Source organism: Gavia stellata, chromosome 14, assembly GCF_030936135.1.
Source record: "Gavia stellata isolate bGavSte3 chromosome 14, bGavSte3.hap2, whole genome shotgun sequence".
Lineage (NCBI taxonomy): Eukaryota > Metazoa > Chordata > Aves > Gaviiformes > Gaviidae > Gavia > Gavia stellata.
This window is the reverse complement of record NC_082607.1, coordinates 21,580,793-21,602,452: the sequence shown is the minus strand read 5'-3', so window position 1 is coordinate 21,602,452 and position 21,660 is coordinate 21,580,793. Positions and strand designations below refer to the sequence as shown.

General features: G+C 38.7%; 1 protein-coding gene across 1 annotated transcript in view; it reads right to left on the bottom strand.

Annotated features, from left to right (window-relative positions):
* Positions 1–5,392: 5,392 nt before the first annotated feature.
* ABCB7 (ATP binding cassette subfamily B member 7) overlaps positions 5,393–21,660 on the bottom strand; it is a 41,444-nt gene continuing 25,176 nt past the window's right edge. The window contains exons 6-16 of the mRNA XM_059824333.1: positions 21,251–21,519; positions 20,108–20,196; positions 19,937–20,024; positions 18,768–18,942; positions 17,137–17,294; positions 16,428–16,591; positions 16,126–16,255; positions 15,463–15,634; positions 11,011–11,114; positions 9,229–9,336; positions 5,393–6,462 (exon numbers count right to left, since the gene is read on the bottom strand). Coding sequence (XP_059680316.1) covers positions 6,244–6,462; positions 9,229–9,336; positions 11,011–11,114; positions 15,463–15,634; positions 16,126–16,255; positions 16,428–16,591; positions 17,137–17,294; positions 18,768–18,942; positions 19,937–20,024; positions 20,108–20,196; positions 21,251–21,519 — 1,676 coding nt within the window. The 3' untranslated portion in view covers positions 5,393–6,243. The remainder of the gene's footprint in view (positions 6,463–9,228; positions 9,337–11,010; positions 11,115–15,462; positions 15,635–16,125; positions 16,256–16,427; positions 16,592–17,136; positions 17,295–18,767; positions 18,943–19,936; positions 20,025–20,107; positions 20,197–21,250; positions 21,520–21,660) is intronic.

Sequence of the window (21,660 nt, the reverse complement as noted above, 5' to 3'; positions counted from 1 at the left end):
GAACGCAATTGAAAGTCACATAACAGGAATTTAAAAGAGATTTTTCAGGGACTAACCATTTAAGGATTTTCTTAAATCAGATTTATACACTGAAGTTGAGAAGTCCCTGAATTCTAGAATATCCGTTCTACAGGATGCTCAGGTATCTGCAGCTTACCCCCCTCACCATTTCATCAATGACATCACCATTTCATTAATAAGATGATGATACCTCACAGTACTGCCACATCACAACTCTTTTTAAAAAATAAAATTATTATTTTAGAAAAATGCCCTGGCTCCTTCCAAGAAACGTGACAAACTCTTCCACGTGCAGTTAAAAAAGGATCCAGTCGCCATCCAACCTCCCATTCCGCACACAGGCCGAAACTACAGATTTCCAGCAGACATCAGGACTAAAGGCAGGGGAGACTGTTTAGATGCTCAGCTAACCAAAATAAACGTAATTGGAAATCTGGGAAGCAGCAGATAATCGATAGAATACTAAATTGTTACTTCTGCAACCATTGTTTGAACACAGATGGGATGTTAAATGAGCATGGTAACCTCAAAATCATTCCTAATTTATGTGATGATTAGAAAATGCTGGATTTGTAATTACTATTTTCCTTGATGCGCACACACAACTCAAACTAGCACCAATAGAAGTTATATGTTTACATGGAGAAAAAACCCCATACTCCCATTATCGCTCTTTCCCCTCAAAAACATTTATGGAGAACTCTGGCACAGTATCATTAAAAGATTTAAAGCCATAGCAAATGAACCTTTAGAAACGACAGTGGGCAGTTCATCCAGTCATGCTTGAAAACAAGCCAGCCTGCTCCAGGACCTCCCACTCCTTCATTCCGGACGTCCAGTGCACTTTGCAAGACCACGCATTGCTCAGTGACAATTGCCTTAAGAGCGAGTGACAGCAGGACGAGTGGCTATTGTAGCTCAGATCAATATGATGCAAGTGCATGAGAAAAACTATCAAAATTATGTGGAAATCGTTAAAAAAAAATTTCCTGCTTTCTCATTTGATAATAAAAAACTGGAGTTACAAAAAAGAAATCCCGTCAGTAATGACACACAATGTCACGTCAAGGATTCAAGCAAATTCTTAGAACAGATATAATTGTCTTGTTCACAAGAGCTTACATTTATACAACCACAGTATTTTAGAGTAAGAAACAGACAAGCTTTTAAAAGAATTTTCATTCTCATCAGCATGATGCACCTAACATGAATGCTCTACACGTGGTTTTGCAGCTCCACACACTGAAAATTAAGGGGACATAAAAGCTGAGTGGGAACAGAATTCCGGTGCACTGTAGGAACTTACCTTTCTCATCCGTCACCTGGAATTTGGTCGCCTTACGCTAACCCCCACCCCCCAGTTTGTTAGCACCTTCACCGTCATTACCAAGCGCTGCCAACAATTGCTTTTACGAAAAATGCCAATTCAAAGCTCCCTCTCTGAGCGGAAGAGCCGTACTCCCAGAGCACCATTAAAATCACGGCTATCCGCGTCCCATGCCAGGGACCAACTGTTTCCTCTGGAAATCGCTGCACAGCTGGAAAAGCCACTTTGACGGGACACCCATTTCTATTCACAAAGATAAAGCCTTTATTTAGTAATAATTATCTATACACAGATGAACAACAGGAGTCAGGGTAAAAAGTCTTCCAGCAGAACGTTTACACAACATGAACTTAGGCTAACTTTTCTTCTCAAAAGAATCTATCATCTTACTGTACAACGCGTATTTTACATTTCCATTCTGAAAAGAAACCTGAACGTAATTTACAATCTCAGTGTCAAGAGATGTAGGTAACTACCAACCCACATAACAGAACTGCTGAGGGTAAACTGAGGGATCATCTGCAAGTAGCAAATTACGAATTTCCATTGGTAAAAAGCAAAACAACCTCCCCACCAACCACTAGTTACGTTTTCACTGATTAAGTTTCCTATCTTGGAGGTTAGAACAGCCAAAATTTTGTGTGTTGTGTCTTCATATCCTGTGCCTGATGAGTTTTTAAAAATGGGAATTAAAACTAAATTCTGTAAGTTCATAGTTAACAGACATTGCAAGCAGCAACCCCTTTTTAATGTCCATTTTTCACAAACACACTTCCTTTATAAACAGAGAATGAAAGGGGAACAAAAAATTAAATGGCAGATTAAAAAGAATTTAATTGCAAACATTTTGCAATGGTAGTAGATGACTTGACTTCTGAGAAACAACCAGCTAAAAGTCCAGAATATGAAAAGCTGCTGTTTAGAAATGTGATGCTCCCCATTACCGACAAGCAGAATTACCAAGATCCACAGAGGCTGTGAAAGAGCTCCAAAATAAATCTGTTTTCTGGAGGAAACTGTGAGGCTTTTTAAAGAGATGCCATCGATCCCGTCTTATGAGTCAGTGCACCACAGTGAGTGGCTCTCCAAAGCCGCGACTCTCCCATTTGCCATTTTAAATGTCTGCTTCAAACGGTGACACTTTGGAGTCATAGTATACGACTACAAATTAAAAATGAAATTAAAAAAAGAAGAAAGAGCACAAGTTTTACTTTCTAGCAGACGAGAGAATCGCCAAGTGTTGCTGCCGCTTCCCTGAGATGCCCGCTCACAAGCAAAACGTAACACTCAGCCTTTTGTTCCTGCATCTGTGACAGACTTGTGCGAGGCGGTGGCAGCAGAGGATCCTGCTCATTTACAACTCTTCGGCTACACAGCGACTTTTTCTGCTATTATAGGAAGTTTTTCCCATTTAACTTGGGAAAGTAACGGGGGGAGAAAAACCTTTTTGCTCTCATTAGTACAGATGCTTTTTTTTTTTTTCTTCTTTTCTCCATTCCTTATGCATAGCTGCTAAACTGATAATGGTACAGACTATTTTTGTAACCTGCGCCTAAGCAGCAGAGAGACAAGCACAGAGAGCATTCATTCAAATAAAGCCACAAACAGGTCAGGAATGTTTATCTAGCAGCTGCATGACACCGGAGGTTTTCAGTCACCCCCAGAAACTCACTGCAATTCTTTAAAGCAAATATTCAACTGTGCGACCGGCCTCCTTTCTTAGGAAACGCCTTTGAGAGTTACCACCCGTCATTCAGTTTGCTTAAAGTTGGACAGAGCTGCAGCACGTTGACTGGCGTCAGAAATGATGGCAGAGATAGGTAACGGCCTCCCAGCTGTATCAAACCCTTTGCCGATTTAAACAAGCATTGATCATTTCTGGCGTTTGCCACCTGAAAACGGTCCTCACTCCAAACCTGTCATGCCCAGGACTCTTAGAGTGCTTGCAAAGTCCATCCCCAGGGATGAAACGCATCGGCTTTGTATAATCGCTCGTTCGCCTGAAAACACCCCTTCACACACAGAGTCAAATTTGGCATTAAAATGGCTTTTGGTTTCAGACATTTAAAAGAACGCTGGCTTCTGTGCTCTCTGTCGACAGTCACTAGGATGTCTAAGCCCTGCAATACAGAAAACTGTTCACGGAGAAAAAAACTCTTTTCCTCCACCTTTCAGACCAGTGACATTTCCAATACTTGCGCCAAAGGAAAAAAAAAATCTGCAGGATTTAAATATTACTACTTACAGCCTTTGCACATTATCTGCTGCATGCAATAGTAGACAAATTATTGAATTCTAAAAACTAGCTCTTGTGGGGTGGGACGACACATTGTTTGGGTTTTTTATTAGCCACCATACAGGAAAGGGAGGTGCCGCATAAAAAGACTTAATAAACCTTTGCTAACTGTTTCTGGCGGTTCAGAGATAACTGCACCTTTATAGTCAACCTCGCTGCTGTCAGCAACTAAAAAAGGGGACAATTAGTGAAAATAAAAGGAAGATTGTAAGTGAGAAGAATTCTGAACTGCCACTACATTAACAAGGCTTCGCTTTGCTTTTGCACTCCAAGGACAAAAATAAAAGTCCTTGCATACTTTTAGAATAATTTTCAACTGGAGATTGATGCCAGGTTTTTTTTCACCCATCATTAAGAAAGAAAATGAGCGACTAGCACAAAAGACAGCAAAGGTTTCACTCCCTTTAAGTTACTGTTCCTATATTTAGTTTCAGGGGAGGGTGTAACACAAAAAAATAAACACTATTTGCGACTAAATTTCCAGAAGCACCAAATTCAGTGCTTCGCTAGTGTCCACACTGAGAAATCTTGCATCTGATTTACAAACGTAATTATATCAGTGTAATTATACTGGTATAATTCCCCCGAAAAAAAGGTGTTATTTTTCAACATCCAAGAGGAAGATTTTTACTTTTAAATTCAACATGAAGAATTATACCAGAATAATTAGCGATAAATAGATACGGTAAATCTCCCTGAAGAAATAAGGCCTAAAAATACAATCCCGTTGGGGTGGGTTGACCCTGGCTGGACACCAGGTGCCCACCCAGCCGCTCCATCACTCCCCTCCTCAGCTGGGCAGGGGAGAGAAAATACAATGACAGGCTCGTGGGTCGAGATAAGGACAGGGAGATCACTCAGCAGTTACTGTCACGGGCAAAACAGATTCAACTTGGGGAAATTAATTTATTACCAATTAGAAGTCAGAGTAGGGTAATGAGAAAATAAACCCAGATCTTAAAGCACCTTCCCCCCACCCCTCCCTTCTTCCCGGGCTCAAGTTCACTCCCAAACTCTCTGCCTCCTCCCCCCGAGTGGCACAGGGGGACAGGGAATGGGGGTTGTGGTCAGTTCATCACATGTTGTCTCTGCTGCTCCTTCCCGGAGGACTCCTCACACTCTGCCCCTGCTCCAGTGTGTGCTTCCCACGGGGTCACAGCCTCCTTCGGGCATCCCCCTGCTCCGGCGTGGGGTCCTCCCCGGGCTGCAGGTGGATATCTGTTCCACCGTGGACCCCCATGGCTGCAGGGCACAGCCTGCCTCACCATGGTCTTCATCAGGGGCTGCAGGGGAATCTCTGCTCCGGCGCCTGGAGCACCTCCTCCCCTCCTTCTTCACTGACCTTGGCGTCCGCAGAGTTGTTCCTCTCACATATTCTCACTCCTCTCTCTGGCTGCTGTTCTGCCTCTGCTTTTTCTCCCCTTCTTGACTATGTTACCCCAGAGGGGCTACCGCCGTCGCTGATGGGCTCGGCCTTGGCCAGCAGTGGGTCCACCTTGGAGCCGGCTGGCATTGGCTCTGTTGGACTTGGGGGAAGCTTCTGGCAGCTTCTCACAGAAGCCACCCCTGTAGCCCCCCCACTACCAAAACCTTGCCACGCAAACCCAATACACCTGCAGTGTCCTGCAAATCGCAAAGACTGAGGTTTCTTGACACTGAAGAAGCTTTGACTATTGAAACGAGAAGATTATTACAGCAACGCTTTCAGCATTATCCAGGTCATTTTCTCATACATTAATGACATAATAGAAATTTATGGAAGTCTTTATTGAATCTTAATTGCTCCCTAAGACCACGACTGAACTAGAAGTGACTGCATTCTGCTTTGACTACTACAGCAGATGTTGAGGATACAGAATCCTGAACTCTGATTTCTTCACTTAAGGGAAACTTCCAATTCTTTATAGTTACATACAACACTTTGTATGTTTCCTGTAAGGTCACACAATATTTTGTCAATTCCAGACTTTTGCCAGCTCTTAAAAATACTGTTAGTTTTCTTTTAGACTAATACCAATACATATCCTGATAGTCCAGCATGAAAGGTGTTTTTGAAGGGCGAGATGGATAATTCCGATATTTAGTTTGCTACTAGAAGCCTCTACTAGTTTGTTGAGGCTTTTCTTATTCTTTACAAGGAGGAACATTTTAAACCAGAACACCACTGAACAATTTAAATTGCATCTTCCTCACTAGCAAATGAGTTCAAATTAGCCCAATTACAATTAAAACATGACCATTAATGATGAGAAATCATGTAAATCAAGGACAACTCTGTTTACGATTTGATAATCCACCTCAAGCGACTACCAGGAGAATTTACCAATGCCTAAAAATTGCCGTAAGTTACACTCTTAGTTGAGAAGTTTAAAGTTTTTGAAAAAGCTCAGCTCTTGCAGATGCCATTGAATATTAGCGATTTCTCAAGATGTAAAAATAGAGCTCCTTTGGTTGAAATGATGTCCCTCTGAGAAACTGTAAAACCCAAAAACTGAAAAACCCAAGAAGTCTTCGAATGCTGACTTAGAAACAAGAGCTGCACTTCGTTGTAATCTTGTGCATTTTTAACCTGTTACAGAAGATTCATCCAGGATCATACTCAGCATGAACAGTTTCCACATCCTTTCACGCTATTGAGAATTTCTTCTTCTAATTTCTTCCTTTCCTCCTCTTTGGACATCTGATTATTTCTCTCTTCCCAGTTTGGATTGTTATGACTATTTAGTACTTTGCTGCTCTGTGTATGCCACATTTCATAATAGAGATTGTTCGGACTTGCCAGGAGGTCCACGTGTCTACCACGTTCCACAACTTTACCCTGTAAAAGAAGGGGAGGAAGTCAGCAATCAATATGACCAGATCTTTAGGAATATAAATGCTGCCAACATATGGGCCACAGTTTTACAGTATAGATTACAGCAACCGTTAATGAGGAAGAGCTTGGGACAGCAATGAAGGACTGAATATGTGGTTGCACTGAACTGCGTGTTACACTGCAAGCTGAAAACAAGGAGCTGTGTCCTCAGTCTTACATAAATGGGAACATAGATGCCTTTTGCCCATCTGGACAAAATATAAAGCCCACCAACATGGAAAGTTTTACTATCTATACTGGACGAGCTACTTAAAGTAAATGTAGACCCTTATATGAGGCGCAAGGTATTAAACTACTAGTGCAAAAGTCACGTGAATGTACCAAACAAACACGTATTTGTCTTTGTTTGGCAATAAACGCTTACACTAAGAAGCTAAAAGAAAAGAGCATACAGAGAGGGATTTGTACTAGATAAGCAAAACACATTTAAAAATCAAATCCTAAAAACAATTAGTGTAAATTGTGCTTTTAGATGGCTGCTCAGTAACTTGTGTCATTGCAATTGCCGTCATGAAAATCGAGTGCGCAGTTCAGTTCAGCTGTGCTGTTCTCAAGAGCAAAGATGATTTATTGACTACCATTGTGGAAATGGGAAGGAAGAGTTGGAGAGGAGAACTCAAATCCTACAGACAGTGAAACAACACTACTCTTCAAAAAAAACCAGACTCCTCTTTTTACTTTGAGATACACATTTACATTCACTGACTTCAAATTAAAATAATGTATTCATTCTCCAGTTATTCCTTCTTTTGGGAAAAGACAGCATTATACAGACAACAACATGGATTTTATATTAGTTCTAAATTCTGATCTACAATTAAATCTACCTCCTTGTGACAACTGCTGATGAACACGCTGGGGAAAAAATTGGGTCTTTTGTCACTTCTGTTACTAGTCGTGCTGGTGGAATCTGAACAAATATACACTTGACCAACGTAACTGCAGAATTTATTTAAAAACTAAGTGGTTAATTTAGAGAGTTCATTGTAGTAGAGACTAGGCTTTTGAATTATGGCCTTTTTTTTAATAACTCTTGAACAATCATCAAAAATGTTACTCCTTTGTTCAGCTTCACAGCATTAAGCTCAATATCAGTAATACAATGTTTCTTTACTCAACTCAAGCATTATTCTGATTTTACCTAGGCAAAGGTACTGAAATTGTGATGCTGTATTTGCATTGCTAAGCAAAAAGAGTCACAATCATCTTGTCTCATCTCCACTGCTGAGCCTTATTTATCTGGTTGCTAACACAGCGCTCATCAATCAAGCTGGGACGACAAGAGGCAACTTTCTGCTGAGCAAACGCCAATGACACCTCATGAAGCAGTCGGGCACTAGAAGCGATGCACCACGCTGCCTTACTCATTCACAATCTTTATTACACTAACATCATTCATGAAAAGTGAGCACCCTAGCTGTTTTACAGTTTTAGGTTGTGCTTTTATTTTTAATTTAACAGTTACACTATAACACAAAACACACTCTTAGTAAGCTGTGAAAACTTGCATCGAAAACAAAAAGTCGCAGATTGCCTTGTAACATGTTAAAAAACATGTGCAAGATGTTTTAACATGCAGTTACATAAAGGATACACCTTAGGAAATGATTTTCCAGCAAAAGCGAAAAAAACAAGCAGATCAAAAACAAAGAAAAACTCCACAGAGCAGTATGAGTGATTTATTCCACTACTTCATTTTGAGATTCATATGAAGCTGAGATTTGTATAGCAAAGATAGTCACGAATGTCACCATTTCATAAGATTTTGTTCTAATTCCCCAGGAAATCATTTAACATACTGTAGGAATAATTTATTTTCTTTTAGATATGCATGTTGTAGTCACTAAATACACCTATTATCACACGCATATAAATAGCGACTGAAAAAAAAAGAATGCAGAGATGAATTTAACATCTATTATCAGCAGATTAGAGCACTGTATTTTCAACATTATCAGTTAAAAGAGTAACTATGAAGTTATAATAAGGACATTTGTTTGTCTTAAGTCTCTAGCCGGATATGGGTAATAGAGAAAATGGACTTAGGACAGACTGACTATGAGGTAACAGCTGAATAGTGATGTTAGTAAATCAAATGTTGAAACTTTTTTTTTCTTGTAAAAGAAGCATATAGAAAGGGAATAATCACACTTTTCTACAGGTACAATAGAGAACGGTGTTCAGATTTATAACATAATTAGATTGAACAATCCTACAACAGTTTTATCTGCATGGAAACAGAACATGCTGTCCTCTCGCTTTCCACTGAAGGAAAAAAACAATGGATGTATGTGAAAAATAGACACTCACTGAGTAATGAGAATGAAGCATAAATTGTGGGAACACATTAGGAAACCTAATCTGTCAGAAGCATGTAATAAATCAGATTAAAAACATGCAGCCAAAACATTAAGCCAGTCCCAGAGCATCAGGTGAAATTTGTCATAATCCATATAAAGAACATGTAATTAAATGAACTATGCAAATAAAGTAAAAATACAACATACAAGAGAGTCACACGTGCCAATGTCTGCAACTAACAGTTCATCAGTTGCAAAGAAGAGAAATACATAAAAAGCAAAGCTTGGGCTAGAATTTTCTAACAGGGTTCATTTCCAAATAAAGAACTTTCAGTAGCTTAGTGGGAGTAAAATATTTCAAAACAGACACAAAGACTCTCCAAAACACATCACAGGGTGATCACCTCACCTGATCCAGCACAATGATTTCATCCGCATCAACTACGGTTGACAACCTGTGAGCAATGAAAACCGATGTTCGGTGTTTCACTATGTCCCTCATAGCATTGAGAATATTCTGCAAGATTAAAACAGAGACAAACTCTTACACACTCCTTGGTGGTATGAAGAGAAATAAAATGCTGTCTGGAAATACGCAAATTACTGTAAATAAGTTTTGAGAAACATCTCCAGAACTGCTATAGTTTCACAATAAGAAACAGCTACAAGTATCTAGAGAAGCAGAAGAATGCCAAGCATGAAATGTCTGTGGCTCCGATAAAGTCCTCGAATCGCAAAAAACCCCTTTATTCATAGAGTAATGCAGATATCCCAAGGAAGAGGAAAGAATATCCAAAAGATATGCAAAGGAAGAGAAGTGTTACTTGATTTCAGGAAAAACTTCCCCGTGCAGCCATGCTACAAAAGCAACATAAACAGCAGTAAAGGCACATGAAAAGAAATAACGATAAATAACAAATAATTCTAATTCTTTCCAATCAATGAAAGTTCAAGAAAAAAAACCTCTCTCAGTCTCATGCTGATGTGGAACATGAAGTTAAAACAATCCTGGGCATTACCTATCTATCCACTGCTTCCTTCGTGAGCAGCCTTCCACCTTCCCAAACTGCACTCAGATGCAGGCAGCACTGATTGGGAATTTGTGCCCTCACTACAGTAGGTGAAGCGTCCACTTTATTTTCCTGAAAAACGCTTGCCTTTGTCAGAAAACATCTGGATTACCAGACATACTCTTGTGGAAAGGACACATTTTCGTTTACTGTCTTTAAAGTGCAGTTCTGCTGTGAAACTTTCAGCTTTGCTTATGATTCTTGCAATAAATACAACAAAACAAAAGAGAGAAAGAATCCAAGTAGCGTTCTGCAGAATTGTGTGTGTTATGAACATTTCTGGTCCAATGAGGAAGCTGTACTATATTCGAATGCTGTACTATATAGATGTACAGTTTGTACTCTGATTTCTTTGTATCTGGAAAATGAAAGTAATTTAGTGATTACAGGTCAATAAATTCCATCAATAATCTGCGTAAGTGAACACAAACATAGCTCTAGTTTTTGATGACATTAGTTTGTGAAATTACTGCTGAGAGTTTTGCCTTTAAGCAGAGGTGTAGTTATGAAGCCTGATGCAGTTACTGTGGTAGTGTCATGACATCTATGTCACAACGCTCTGATGTTTCACAGCCCTCCCTGTGAAATGAATACAAATTACTACCAGCACTGCAGGTTACACCTACCTGATTTGCATCTCAGAAAGATGCTGCACAACAAACAAGAGGTTTTCTGTTCTGCATTACGTCACAGTTATTTATAAGACATTTTAAATGAATGCTAGGTGTCATCTAAACACCTTTTAAAGTGGATTGGAAAGCTTCACACCTCACGGCCACACGAGGTATTTGCAACAGCCTCAAGAGATGAACATTTAATGGTGAACGGGACCTCAAGAATGTAAAACAGAAAATATACCCAGAGACAGAGTTGATATTCTTCACTCTGTCTCAAGGTATACAGAGGCTCAGTATCTCTGCTCTGGCCTTTAGGAAAAGGGCTTAGCTATAGGATCTCTTAATAATAATAATTATTATTATTATTATCATTCCAGGAAAACACATGATAGTAATCTGTCAAAAAGCACAGAATTCTTTCTGAAAGGAAAAGAACAAGGAAAAAGCATCAGAATCAGACATCATTACACCACTTAAGTGTTGTATTTTTTTATCCCAATTTACCTCTTCTGTAATTGAATCTAAAGATGATGTGGCTTCATCATAGAGAAAAATAAGTGGCTCCTTTAACATTGCTCTAGCAATTGCAACTCTCTGCTTTTCTCCTCCTGAATGGGGGGAAGAGGAAAAAAAAAAGATGACATTACAATTGTGATATTCTAAATTCAACATCAGACATGACTGTTCTGGGGGTTGGTTCTTTTTTTTTCCCCTTTTTAATATACATCATAGTTGCTATTGATAAAGCTCTGTACATGTTACATAAGATATCACACTAGCTCCTGCTCCTTGGTAAATCCAAAGTGAGTCAAGATTGCTTATCCTTTTAGAAAAGGATGGAGAACTGTTTTGCGTATGCTACAAGGCAAGAGCAGGTAACTAACGATGATGTGCAGTAACTCACTCTACACACCAGGGAGTATGAGCTCATTTACCTGGTCTAAGCCATGCCCCGTACAGTAACTTTGCAATCATACATCTTGTTTTCTCTCACAAATAAATAACGCTCTGTCCACGCCTGCTGTATTTGATTTCATGTGTCTTGCAAACACATTTTTTCTTTCAGGTCTCTCCTTGAAATTCCTCTAACTTTCCACTCCATAATGGCCCAGGTTTAAAGCGTCCATACCTAACAGCTTTAACCAGCAAATTTCATTACAGAACACAATTAATACGGTACGGAAAACCACCTTCATTATGCAATCTACTGCCTGTCGGTTTCTGATGTAACCAAGTTTCAGACTAGTTTCCTTCCTTCACAATTCTTACAGCCAACATCTACCCAAGAATAACTTAGGACAACCTTTACAGACAGGAATACAGGTGCATTTGAGAACTTAAAATCTGCTAAACATTTGGTAGACAATGCAAACATTTCACATTTGTGCACTTGTCCTCCTTTGTTTTATTCAAGACTTCAAAACATTCCATTTAATACCATTATATTCTTGTTAATGTTCCATTCCTATCAGGAGAGAACATGCTTTAATAAACCATTTAAAAGGCTGATAATAATGCTGCAGTTCAAATTTTAAACTGTCTTTGGCAGAACTCAGTAGCAATTAGAATTGTACAATTTACTCCGTCTATTTTAATATACTCTCTCTCCCTCCCCCCCTTTAAATCATGTTCAAAACTCACAGCTTGACAGTATCTGTGTTTGAAAGACATACTACAATAACAAAATCCAAGGTCTTGCCTTACATTTGCAGCATATTGACTTGTTTCATGTTCTTCCCCATTCATATTCAGGACAGCAGCATGTTAACCGTTTTGTTCACAAAGTCAGGGGTTTGGGCTGTTATAGCTCCTTCTATTACACATTGATTAGAAAACACTGAAATGGATTCTACTTGAAAAAAACAAAACAGCTTGTTTTTCATTATTTACTCTTGATGAATCAATCACTGAGACCAGCAAGAACTGCACTAAATGCTTACTTCACCATTTAAATGGTAAAGTTCTCATTGCAATCCTTATGCCTGTTTTTGTACCACACAAGCAAGGAAAACCACACTATGGGAGAGAAATGCAGATACTGAGGCTTGTTATCCATGCTACTGTACTGCCATTAGGGAGTTCTGTTTCTATTAAGGTTCTTGCCAATTATAAAAAAAAAAATCCACCAGTTTAAAGGATTAAAGGCATAACCCATTTTCAGAAAGGTCAGAAGGAAACTCCAACACGCCTGCACACACTTCTCCAGATTTAGAACGGGACACAGAATCATTTAGGTTGGAAAAGACCTTTAAGATCATCAAGTCCAACCGTTAACCTAGCACTGCCAAGCCCACGGCTAAGTGGTGTGCCAAGTGTGCCAAGTGCCACATCTACATGTCTTTTAAATACCTCCAGGGATGGTGACTCAATCACTTCCCTGGGCAGCCTGTTCCCATGCTTGACAACCCTTCCAGTGAAGAAATTCTTCCTAATATCCAATCTAAACCTCAACACAAGGCTAAGGCTTTGAGCAACCTGATCTAGTGAAAGATGCCCCTGCTCATGGTGGGGGAGTTGGTCTAGATAATCTTTAGAAGGTCCCTTTCAACCCAAACCATTCTATGCTTCTATAAACACCAAGACATTTCAAACCTTTTGTTAGTCAAACCCTCTTTCTAGAAATTACTAGCTGGGGAGACAGGCAGCACAAAAGAAATCTTCCATCATTATCACGGTTCTCCACAGTTCTGCCAGTACCTATTTTATATCTTCTACTCACTCACCCATGTATATTTTATATCTTCTACTCACTCACCCAAATATTTTATTTCCCTTCAAACCTTCTCTGTATTCCCCTTTTGCAAATGTGCATGCTTTCTCCTGCACATACGGTCTGGATACAGAATGTAACCTCTGATCCTCTGTTTCAAGAGACCAGGACTCCCGACTTGAGCAGCTGCACGGTAAGAAATACCGCACGCAGCTTGCTGTCTTTGCAACAGGCAGCACCTCTGCCCGAACACGCTGCATTCCTGCGCTCCTGCCTCTGGACCCCCACCAGCCCCACATCCCCCAAGATCCATACATCTCGGTACCGTTCTCAAGCAACCTCAGTACCCTGAAGCTTCTGACCTCATTAATTTCCTCTCTTCTGTAGGGCCAAACCTCATTCCCAACGGAGTAGAGCCGTCTGCCCTCTACCACTCCATGCTACATGCAAATGAAAGCAGCTGACCTGTTCTTTGGTCTACCAATAAACGGTGTCTTGTAGACGGAGTGGGAGCGGAAGAAAATTAAGCTCTGCCATGTGTGTTTAGAGTTTGCTCAACAGGCCTTGTATTCAGGAGAAGTTATTTAGAAAGATGCATCCTACATGTTACCACAGTGATACGGCCTCTCCTCAGGCAGAGCAGTAGTTAAGTTGTGGATGTACTGCAGTTTCCCCACTACTACTCTCCGCACGCAATTCAGCATTATGCTACCTACCTTGCCAAAATCCTCCAAATATTTTCAGTTACCTCACCCTTATTTAAACACCTTTAAGATTTTACTAGAAAAAGATACCAAACCAACATGAAAAACCGTGCCTCACCGCTGCTCGTATTGGCTAGCAATTTTAAGCAAAACTATAGTGTGTTTTGTTTTTTCAAAACAAGACAACAGGAGATAGTTTTAATGAACTTTGCATATGCACCTTCTACTTCTTGTAATATCCACCAAGGAGGGGAACGAAACCCATCAGTGAATTAAATGGGGAAGCCTCATGAAATGAGCATCCCATTTTATCTTGCATCAAATATCTATTAAAAAAACTGTAAGAGCTTTAAGATAAAGACTTCTTTAAAATATAATGAAATAACCTAATAATAATGTATCCTTCAACCAAAACGTAATTTCATTTTTTTGTTTTATTCAATGCACATTTATTAAGCGTTACATTGATGTGATGGACATCATTATTAGCGTTGTCTCAATGCAACTTCAACCTAAGAGATTTGAGATTGAAAGCATTCTAGTGCAATCTAGCTACTACCTAAAAAGTTATACTTAAACTCCATATTTTTAAAGTCCTATGTCACCCAATAAAAAAAAGAAAAAGGACATGGGAAATGAGTTAGACATTTCCCAGTTTCCATGCGATCCCTCGTCGTACACTGTAACTCTGCCACAGGAAGAATGTTTGCTTTCGAGCATCATCTTCCCTACAAACTAGCGTATGTAATTTTAGTATTACAGACAGCTGTAGAGAAGGAGGAGTAAAGTGAATTTTTAGTAAGAGTGGCCCCAAAAGGCCAGCATGCCTAGCAAAGCCTGGCTAATGCCATGATACGATCTTTCTAGTCTAGAACAGTTATGCTGTTTTATAGAGTGCATACCCAAATACGGAGGGACTTTGAGAACCTAAACTCTAGTTTTTTTGGTTCAGTACCAAGGTTGTGCAATATAAATCCATAGCTTGCAGGTACGAAGACACCATTTTCTTGTTTTTTCTTACACAATTGATGGGTAAGAAACATGTAAGACATGAAGGCCCTTTCATTATGAACAGGGTCCAAAATGACCTCGCTGAAACAACATATCCCATTGCCTTACTTCCTATCAACAGCAAAAACAAAACACCACCTAACTTCCAGCTGTTAACAAGTTTAGATTTAAGAACTCCAATTTGGAAGGTCTATGCATATATATTTCAGCCTATCACACCCTACATGCAAAGCACACATAAAGTTCCCAGTTCTATTCACACGCATTCCACCACCCAAATAGGTTACGAGAAAGATCACTTTTACTTAGATGCATCTACATGCTTACGTATCAACTCATTCAATACTATCCCCTGAAAATACACTCCTTTAAATAACTTGAAGACTACAATTGCCTTAAGCTACAGATCTTCATATTAATATTTAGCCTTACAATTATGTTATGATGTAAATAAGCTAAAAGTCTGACTGAGGAATAAACTATACATTGAACTTTGAGGTAGTGCTTGAACTCAGGCGCTTAAGAACCTACCTGACAGCTTGAGTCCTCGTTCACCAACCTGAGTGTTGTAACCATTTGGCATTCGAAGAATAGCGTCATGGATTCCTGCCAACTTTGCTACTGCATACACCTCTTCTGGTGTTGCACCAATATTGCCGTAGAGCAGATTGTAATAGATAGTATTATGGAAGAGAACAGCATCCTATATTTATGGAAAGAATATTTTAAACAAGAAACCATGAACAATAGTTTAAAAACTGTCCCCAATCCATGAAAGAAATCAATACAGAATAGCTTATATTTTTCTACGAAGCCTGAAGGCAAAAGTATGTGGGGAAATTTCTTTTCCCCAAAATGGGACTAATATATATTTAGGACACAAAATGTATGTCATGCATACTTTTATCACTTTGCTAACTCATTATGGATGGTAATCAACTATAAAGCTAAATCATTTAAAGCTGCAGGCAGTTTCTCGTCAAGAGGCTTAAACACATTTCAGAAATTGGATCTATGTGATGATGCACATAAAAACATAGTATTTCCTGGGAAAAAGAAAAAAGCAGCATGGTGACTTTCAAAGGAACTAGACAGTAACACTGCATTAGGATCGGCCTTCATCGAACCACAGTGTCAGAATACTGAGAATTACTATTACGATGGACTATCTGGGGAGAACGAAACATGATATACCTGAGGTACAACTCCTATTGCCTTTCTCAGACTTTCCAAACTGACATCTTGTATGTTCTGTCCAGCAACATAAATATTTCCTTTCTGAGGTTCATAGAAACGAAATAATAATCTCACAATTGTGCTTTTCCTGAAATTGAAAAGAATTGAAGCTAATGTTACATTCCTGGTTTGCCATTTATAGTCTCCAAACAGAATTGATGTCACAAACAAAAATAATAAAAAGCAAAAACACAAGAACCAACACATTTAAGAAACAAAATTCTGCCTCATTGATTGGCGTATTTAGTCCATTTACCCACCCTGACCCACTACCTCCTACAATGGCCACTTTCTTTCCTGCAGGGACTTCAAAAGACACTCCAGCAAGGACTTTCTGCCCCTCAAGGTATTCAAAATGCACATTATCAAAGACGATGGCAGCAGTCTGTGGTGTGATCTGCAGGGGTGGAGCCAGCTCTTTGTCCTATTAAAAGAAGAGTGCCACTTTATATGCTGCCCGGAAAGTATCTCAAGCAGTTCAACAAGCTGAATAGTCCATTTCCTAGCTCAGAAAAAGGCAAATAGACACTCCAGCTTGGATATGTTAAAAATAATTATAATCCGCCACACAAGCGAAATTGGTTTGTTCCTCCTTTTTCCCAAAGAAGGAAAAATTTTCTGCTGTAAACACTCTGCTTCACAAGTCCTTTTGCGGTAATAAATTCTGCATCATTAATTACAAATAAAAATTCAAGCACAAGGCATGAATACTTAAATAAAAAAAATCTCAATACAAACACAACTTCCGTGAAGCAACTTTTGCTGTCACCAAAAGGTTCTGCAAGAAAAAAGCAGCTGCTATTGCACTAACTGCACTTGAAGAGGAGGCAGAACAGCATCCTCACACAACATCTCTTTCTTGAATAGAAATTAAACCTGGAAGGTAACAAACAGGGTGAAATGATGGCATTGCCAGAAAACAGCCCTATTAAATACCCAGATACTTTAGGAAAATAAGCTACTACTTACTTTAATTTTGGTATCTACACTGAGAAGTGTAAACAAGGTATTCATATCTATAAGTGCTTGTCTTGTCTCTCTGTATACTGTTCCCAGGAAGTTTAGGGGAAGAGAAAGCTGGAACAGCAATCCATTCACCATTACTAGATCTCCAACAGAAAGGCTGCCTTAAGACAAAATGGATGTGAGAGAATAAGGAGACTTGAAGGGTTGTCTTGTTAGGAAGCACCAAAAGATTTTAAAAAAATTAATCAAGTCAATCAAGTCTAGTTTCCTTTATCCCATTTCTAAAACCAGATGTTTAAATACTAAACAAAACACATTCCCAGAAGATCAGATTTTACATAGGAAGGTGCCTGAAACAAAGGGCAATGTTTGTGTGGATTTCACCAAAAAGGAAAAAAAAAGCAGGATATAATAGCACCTGGAAAATAAGACAAGCAGCATATCAGGGAATTCATGGAAAACCTCAGATTGTAAAGTTGTAAATTCCACAGAGAGAAACATAAAGGGGCCTAAACAAGTTAGAAGGGGAGGAACTAACACATGAAAGCAAGAATCAGGAATGACAATCTTAAGTACAATTACAGACAAATCCAAATGATAGCATTTGTCATGATCAAGAGAGAGGACTTTCATACTGTATACAACACAGATGCTAAAACATATAGTGAGAACCTCTGGGCAGCTTAATTCAAATATGCTGTTCAAGGAAAAGCTCAGGATGACACATTAGTTAAAAGTAAGTGCTGGGTCAGTTCAGCTGAAACAGGTCCAGAAGGATGATTTAAAGCCATATTTCTACCATCCTGCCTAAAGGCTCTTCTAAATTTTCTTAAGGATAGCCATAAACTTCACCTATTGATTTATCCATTCACACTGTAACTCTTCCCTGTCCTGGCATCTCTTAAAAAGAGCAAAAGCAGATGCAAGAAAGACACCACGATATAAAGGTCTACCCTTCAAACACACCTGGACACTAACAGTGTTTAAAGCATCATTGTTTTTACTCTAAAACCACCTCACTTTAGCTGAGCTCCCTCCCGATACTGCATTCATCTACTGTATTTGAAGCTTATACTGTGTCTTCCTAAACAAGCAGGCTTTACTTTATGTAGTAAATTAGACAAATATAGATAAAAAACATATGGAAACAATTCTTTTAATAATGTGCCCTTATTAAGCTAAGGAAAGTGAAGGACACCGGTAATAAAACTACTGGAGACAGAGCACATGGTTATATACACATTGGCGAAAAGTTCTGAATCTTGCCAACATGGGAAAGGAGAAGGGTAAGAAGAAAGGACCTTTGTAGAAGGTCCACAAAAGTATTTGTAGTTATATAAGTGTCTTTCACAATCCTTCAACAGAAACGTCCCAAAGTTACATTTTCTTAGGATCTGTCTCTAACTGCTAAACTTTTAAAATGTTTCTAATAAAATCATACCAGTTATTGATATATATATACACACACAATGGAATCTGTAATACTCCAAGAAGCAGAAATACCCAAAACTCTCAAGCAAGAACTCTGAAAATGAGCTATCACATCAACCATAAGTTAATTAAAATTAACACCTCTATTGTGGATGAATTAAAGTAAAGGAGAGTCATTTTTAGCTTATAGACGGATGAGTTACCTGCAACAATGCCCTGGCTAGCAAGCACCATGATGGCCGTTAAGCCAATGCTAAAAATAGCACTCTGTCCAAAGTTCAGGAGAGCTAGAGTAGAGGTAGTCTTCAAGGAGGCATTTTCATATGTCTTCAAGAATTCATCATACCGTTGGGCTTCGTATTTTTCATTATTGAAATACTATGAGACACAAAAAAATAATAAATGTCACATTCTCAACCATACTAGACTGTATATTTAACTAGCTAGAAAGTTCAGTGAGAACATACTACATGCACAGACACGCACACAACCCCTCTTCAACAACTAAAGAGAAAAGAAGATAAAAAATTAGTGTGTGAAGACAAAAACCATGAACAAACCCCAGCACGTTCTGCACTGGGAAAGGAGACATTATGGAGACCCCTACCATACTCATACCCTAGTAACACTGGGTGCCTGTCTTGCAGAACTTGTACCCGACTAATGTCAAAACCAAACACCAGCCACCACTAAATACTAAAAAGAAGAAAAAGTTATGTCCTCTATGTACTAGAACATCCTTGTCACTGATGACAGCAAATTCTCTAGAACAGTACTTCTCACACAACTTCTACTTCTGGGTCCTTCTTCACAGATAACTCCGCTGCTTATCTTTCCAGTTCTAGCTCTCCAGTTAAAAGAAGCATAAAATAAGCATGAGCCTGGACAATTTCAAAGCTGTCCACAGGATTTTTTTTTTTAATAGTAGCAGTAGAAGAACCAATAGAGACCTGTTCTTTCATGTGACCATTGCAATGGAATGCTACAAACCGCAATAGGTAACGAAAACAGAACACATGGTCATTTGAGAAGACAATACGTTGCAGGCTGACATTCAGAAGACCATTTTGCAAACAAGTGAAGAGAAGCTTCTTCAAGACTCTAAGTTTACATTTTAGAGAAACTGATGGTCAAAGCGATTCAGTCATGAAAGAAACTTCTCTCTCTATTAGCAAATAGATTTTTTTCAAGCCCCACTAACAACTTTTCATGCTACTCTGTCAATATCAGGTAGTACTCTTCAAATGAATAATGTTTTAAAAATACGCTATTGCTCCAGATATGTAGCCCTATAAAAGATGAATCTTATGACTCACTTCCCTTAGGCTGACAGAAGTAAGAAAAAGAGCCTGGTAGTAAAGATTGGTCTTACCTTCACAGTCTCATAATTTAGTAGCGAGTCAATTGCAGCATTACCCGCATCATTATCTGCTTTGTTCATTTCTATTCGAAACTTAGTCCTGTAAAATGAAGGCTTAATACAGTCAAGAGTTCAGGCTGAGGCAACACTAAGTACCCTGATGAATCTGAGGGCATGCCTTACCTCCACTGTGTAATTCCTATCGTGAACGCTGCGTAGGCTCCTAGTGTCCCCAGAGTTACTAAAGCAAACTCTGCACCGCATTTGTAATACTAGAACATTTAAAATAAAATAAAAAAAAAGTCAGAACAATTTTCAAAACTTCACTGTTGTCTCAAAATTGTCATAGCTTCGCTCGAGACAAGAACTCTGAAGGTCCCGCCCAACACACTCCTTGCTCTGAACAGCTTAAGACTAAATACAGACGCTTTTTGGGTGGATTTTGGAAGAAAGCTGAAGACTGCAGAAGAAGAAATAAATGGCCTTGCAAAACAATTTATGACACATTTTCTCTACTTCAGGGTACATCAGGAAAGAAAAGCCGTAAGAAATAAAAATTAAGGCATCATGGCAGATTGGCTCACAGCCAGCTTGATTTGCAACTTCCAATGGTTATAAAATTTAACCCAATATCAACAGGGGTTTTAATTCATATTGTTACATTCAGATTTGATTAAGTCCTTCTAAAAAGAAGGGGAATAAACAAAACAAGATTCTTGTTTTTAATTTAGTCTAAGCTACATAATCGAGATTTAGATTTTAGCATATAAATATCCAAAGATCCTGATTTCAAAGACAGTAAGTATGATTTATAAACAAAAAGTTTTAAAATGAGCTTATTAGGCTTAACCTGCAAGAAGGAGAAACCTATTTTCCAAAAGATAATTTTCACTTCTGGATAAGAAAAGACCTGTATTCAGAAGAGAGCCAATAATCACTCCCTCCTCTATCTTCAACACACTAAGACACAACATTCCTGGACATCTGTGTTGCTGCTTCCTCAGTATTTACCCAGATATATTTGACACTTGTGTGTACAGTTCACTTTTCTGATTTCATTTTTTCAACAATTTTGAAGAAAAACATTAAAAACTAGCCATATAAATATCATTGGCTGAAGACAGGTGTTGAATGTGAAAATTTCAAATAAGCCAGTTTAAAGTAACTAATATTTGAAAATTAGGGATTGCTCTCCTTCATAATAGTCACTTTCACAACCACCTTGTAAATTCAACTATTATTAATACTCAGTAGAATTTGGTAAAAGAAAATCAATGTATTATTCCTAAATGAGACAATTCCAACTCATGAATAAACAACACTTACCAGAATTCCACTGACTAGTGCCACTTCAAACATGGTAGGTCCCAGATTAAATACTAAAGCGCTAAGAACAAAACTGATGCCTCTTGTTCCTCTATCGATGGTTTTTGACAGAGCTCCGGTTTGCCTACTTAGATGGAACGCCAAATCCAGGTTATGAAGATGCAGGAAAACATTCTTCGCTATCCTTCTGATTGAATTTTGAGCTACTTTCCCAAATACTGCATTTCTAGCTTCATTAAATAACGCTGCCCCAGCTCTTGAGATACCATCTAGAAAAAGATGAAAAAGTTTACAAAATGAAAATAATTATATTTCCAACTTCCCTTCATGCATGAAATTACATTAGACTCATTCTTTATAGATTTTCAACATTTTTAGTTCAAAGGTAATTTATACTTAATGGGTCCAAA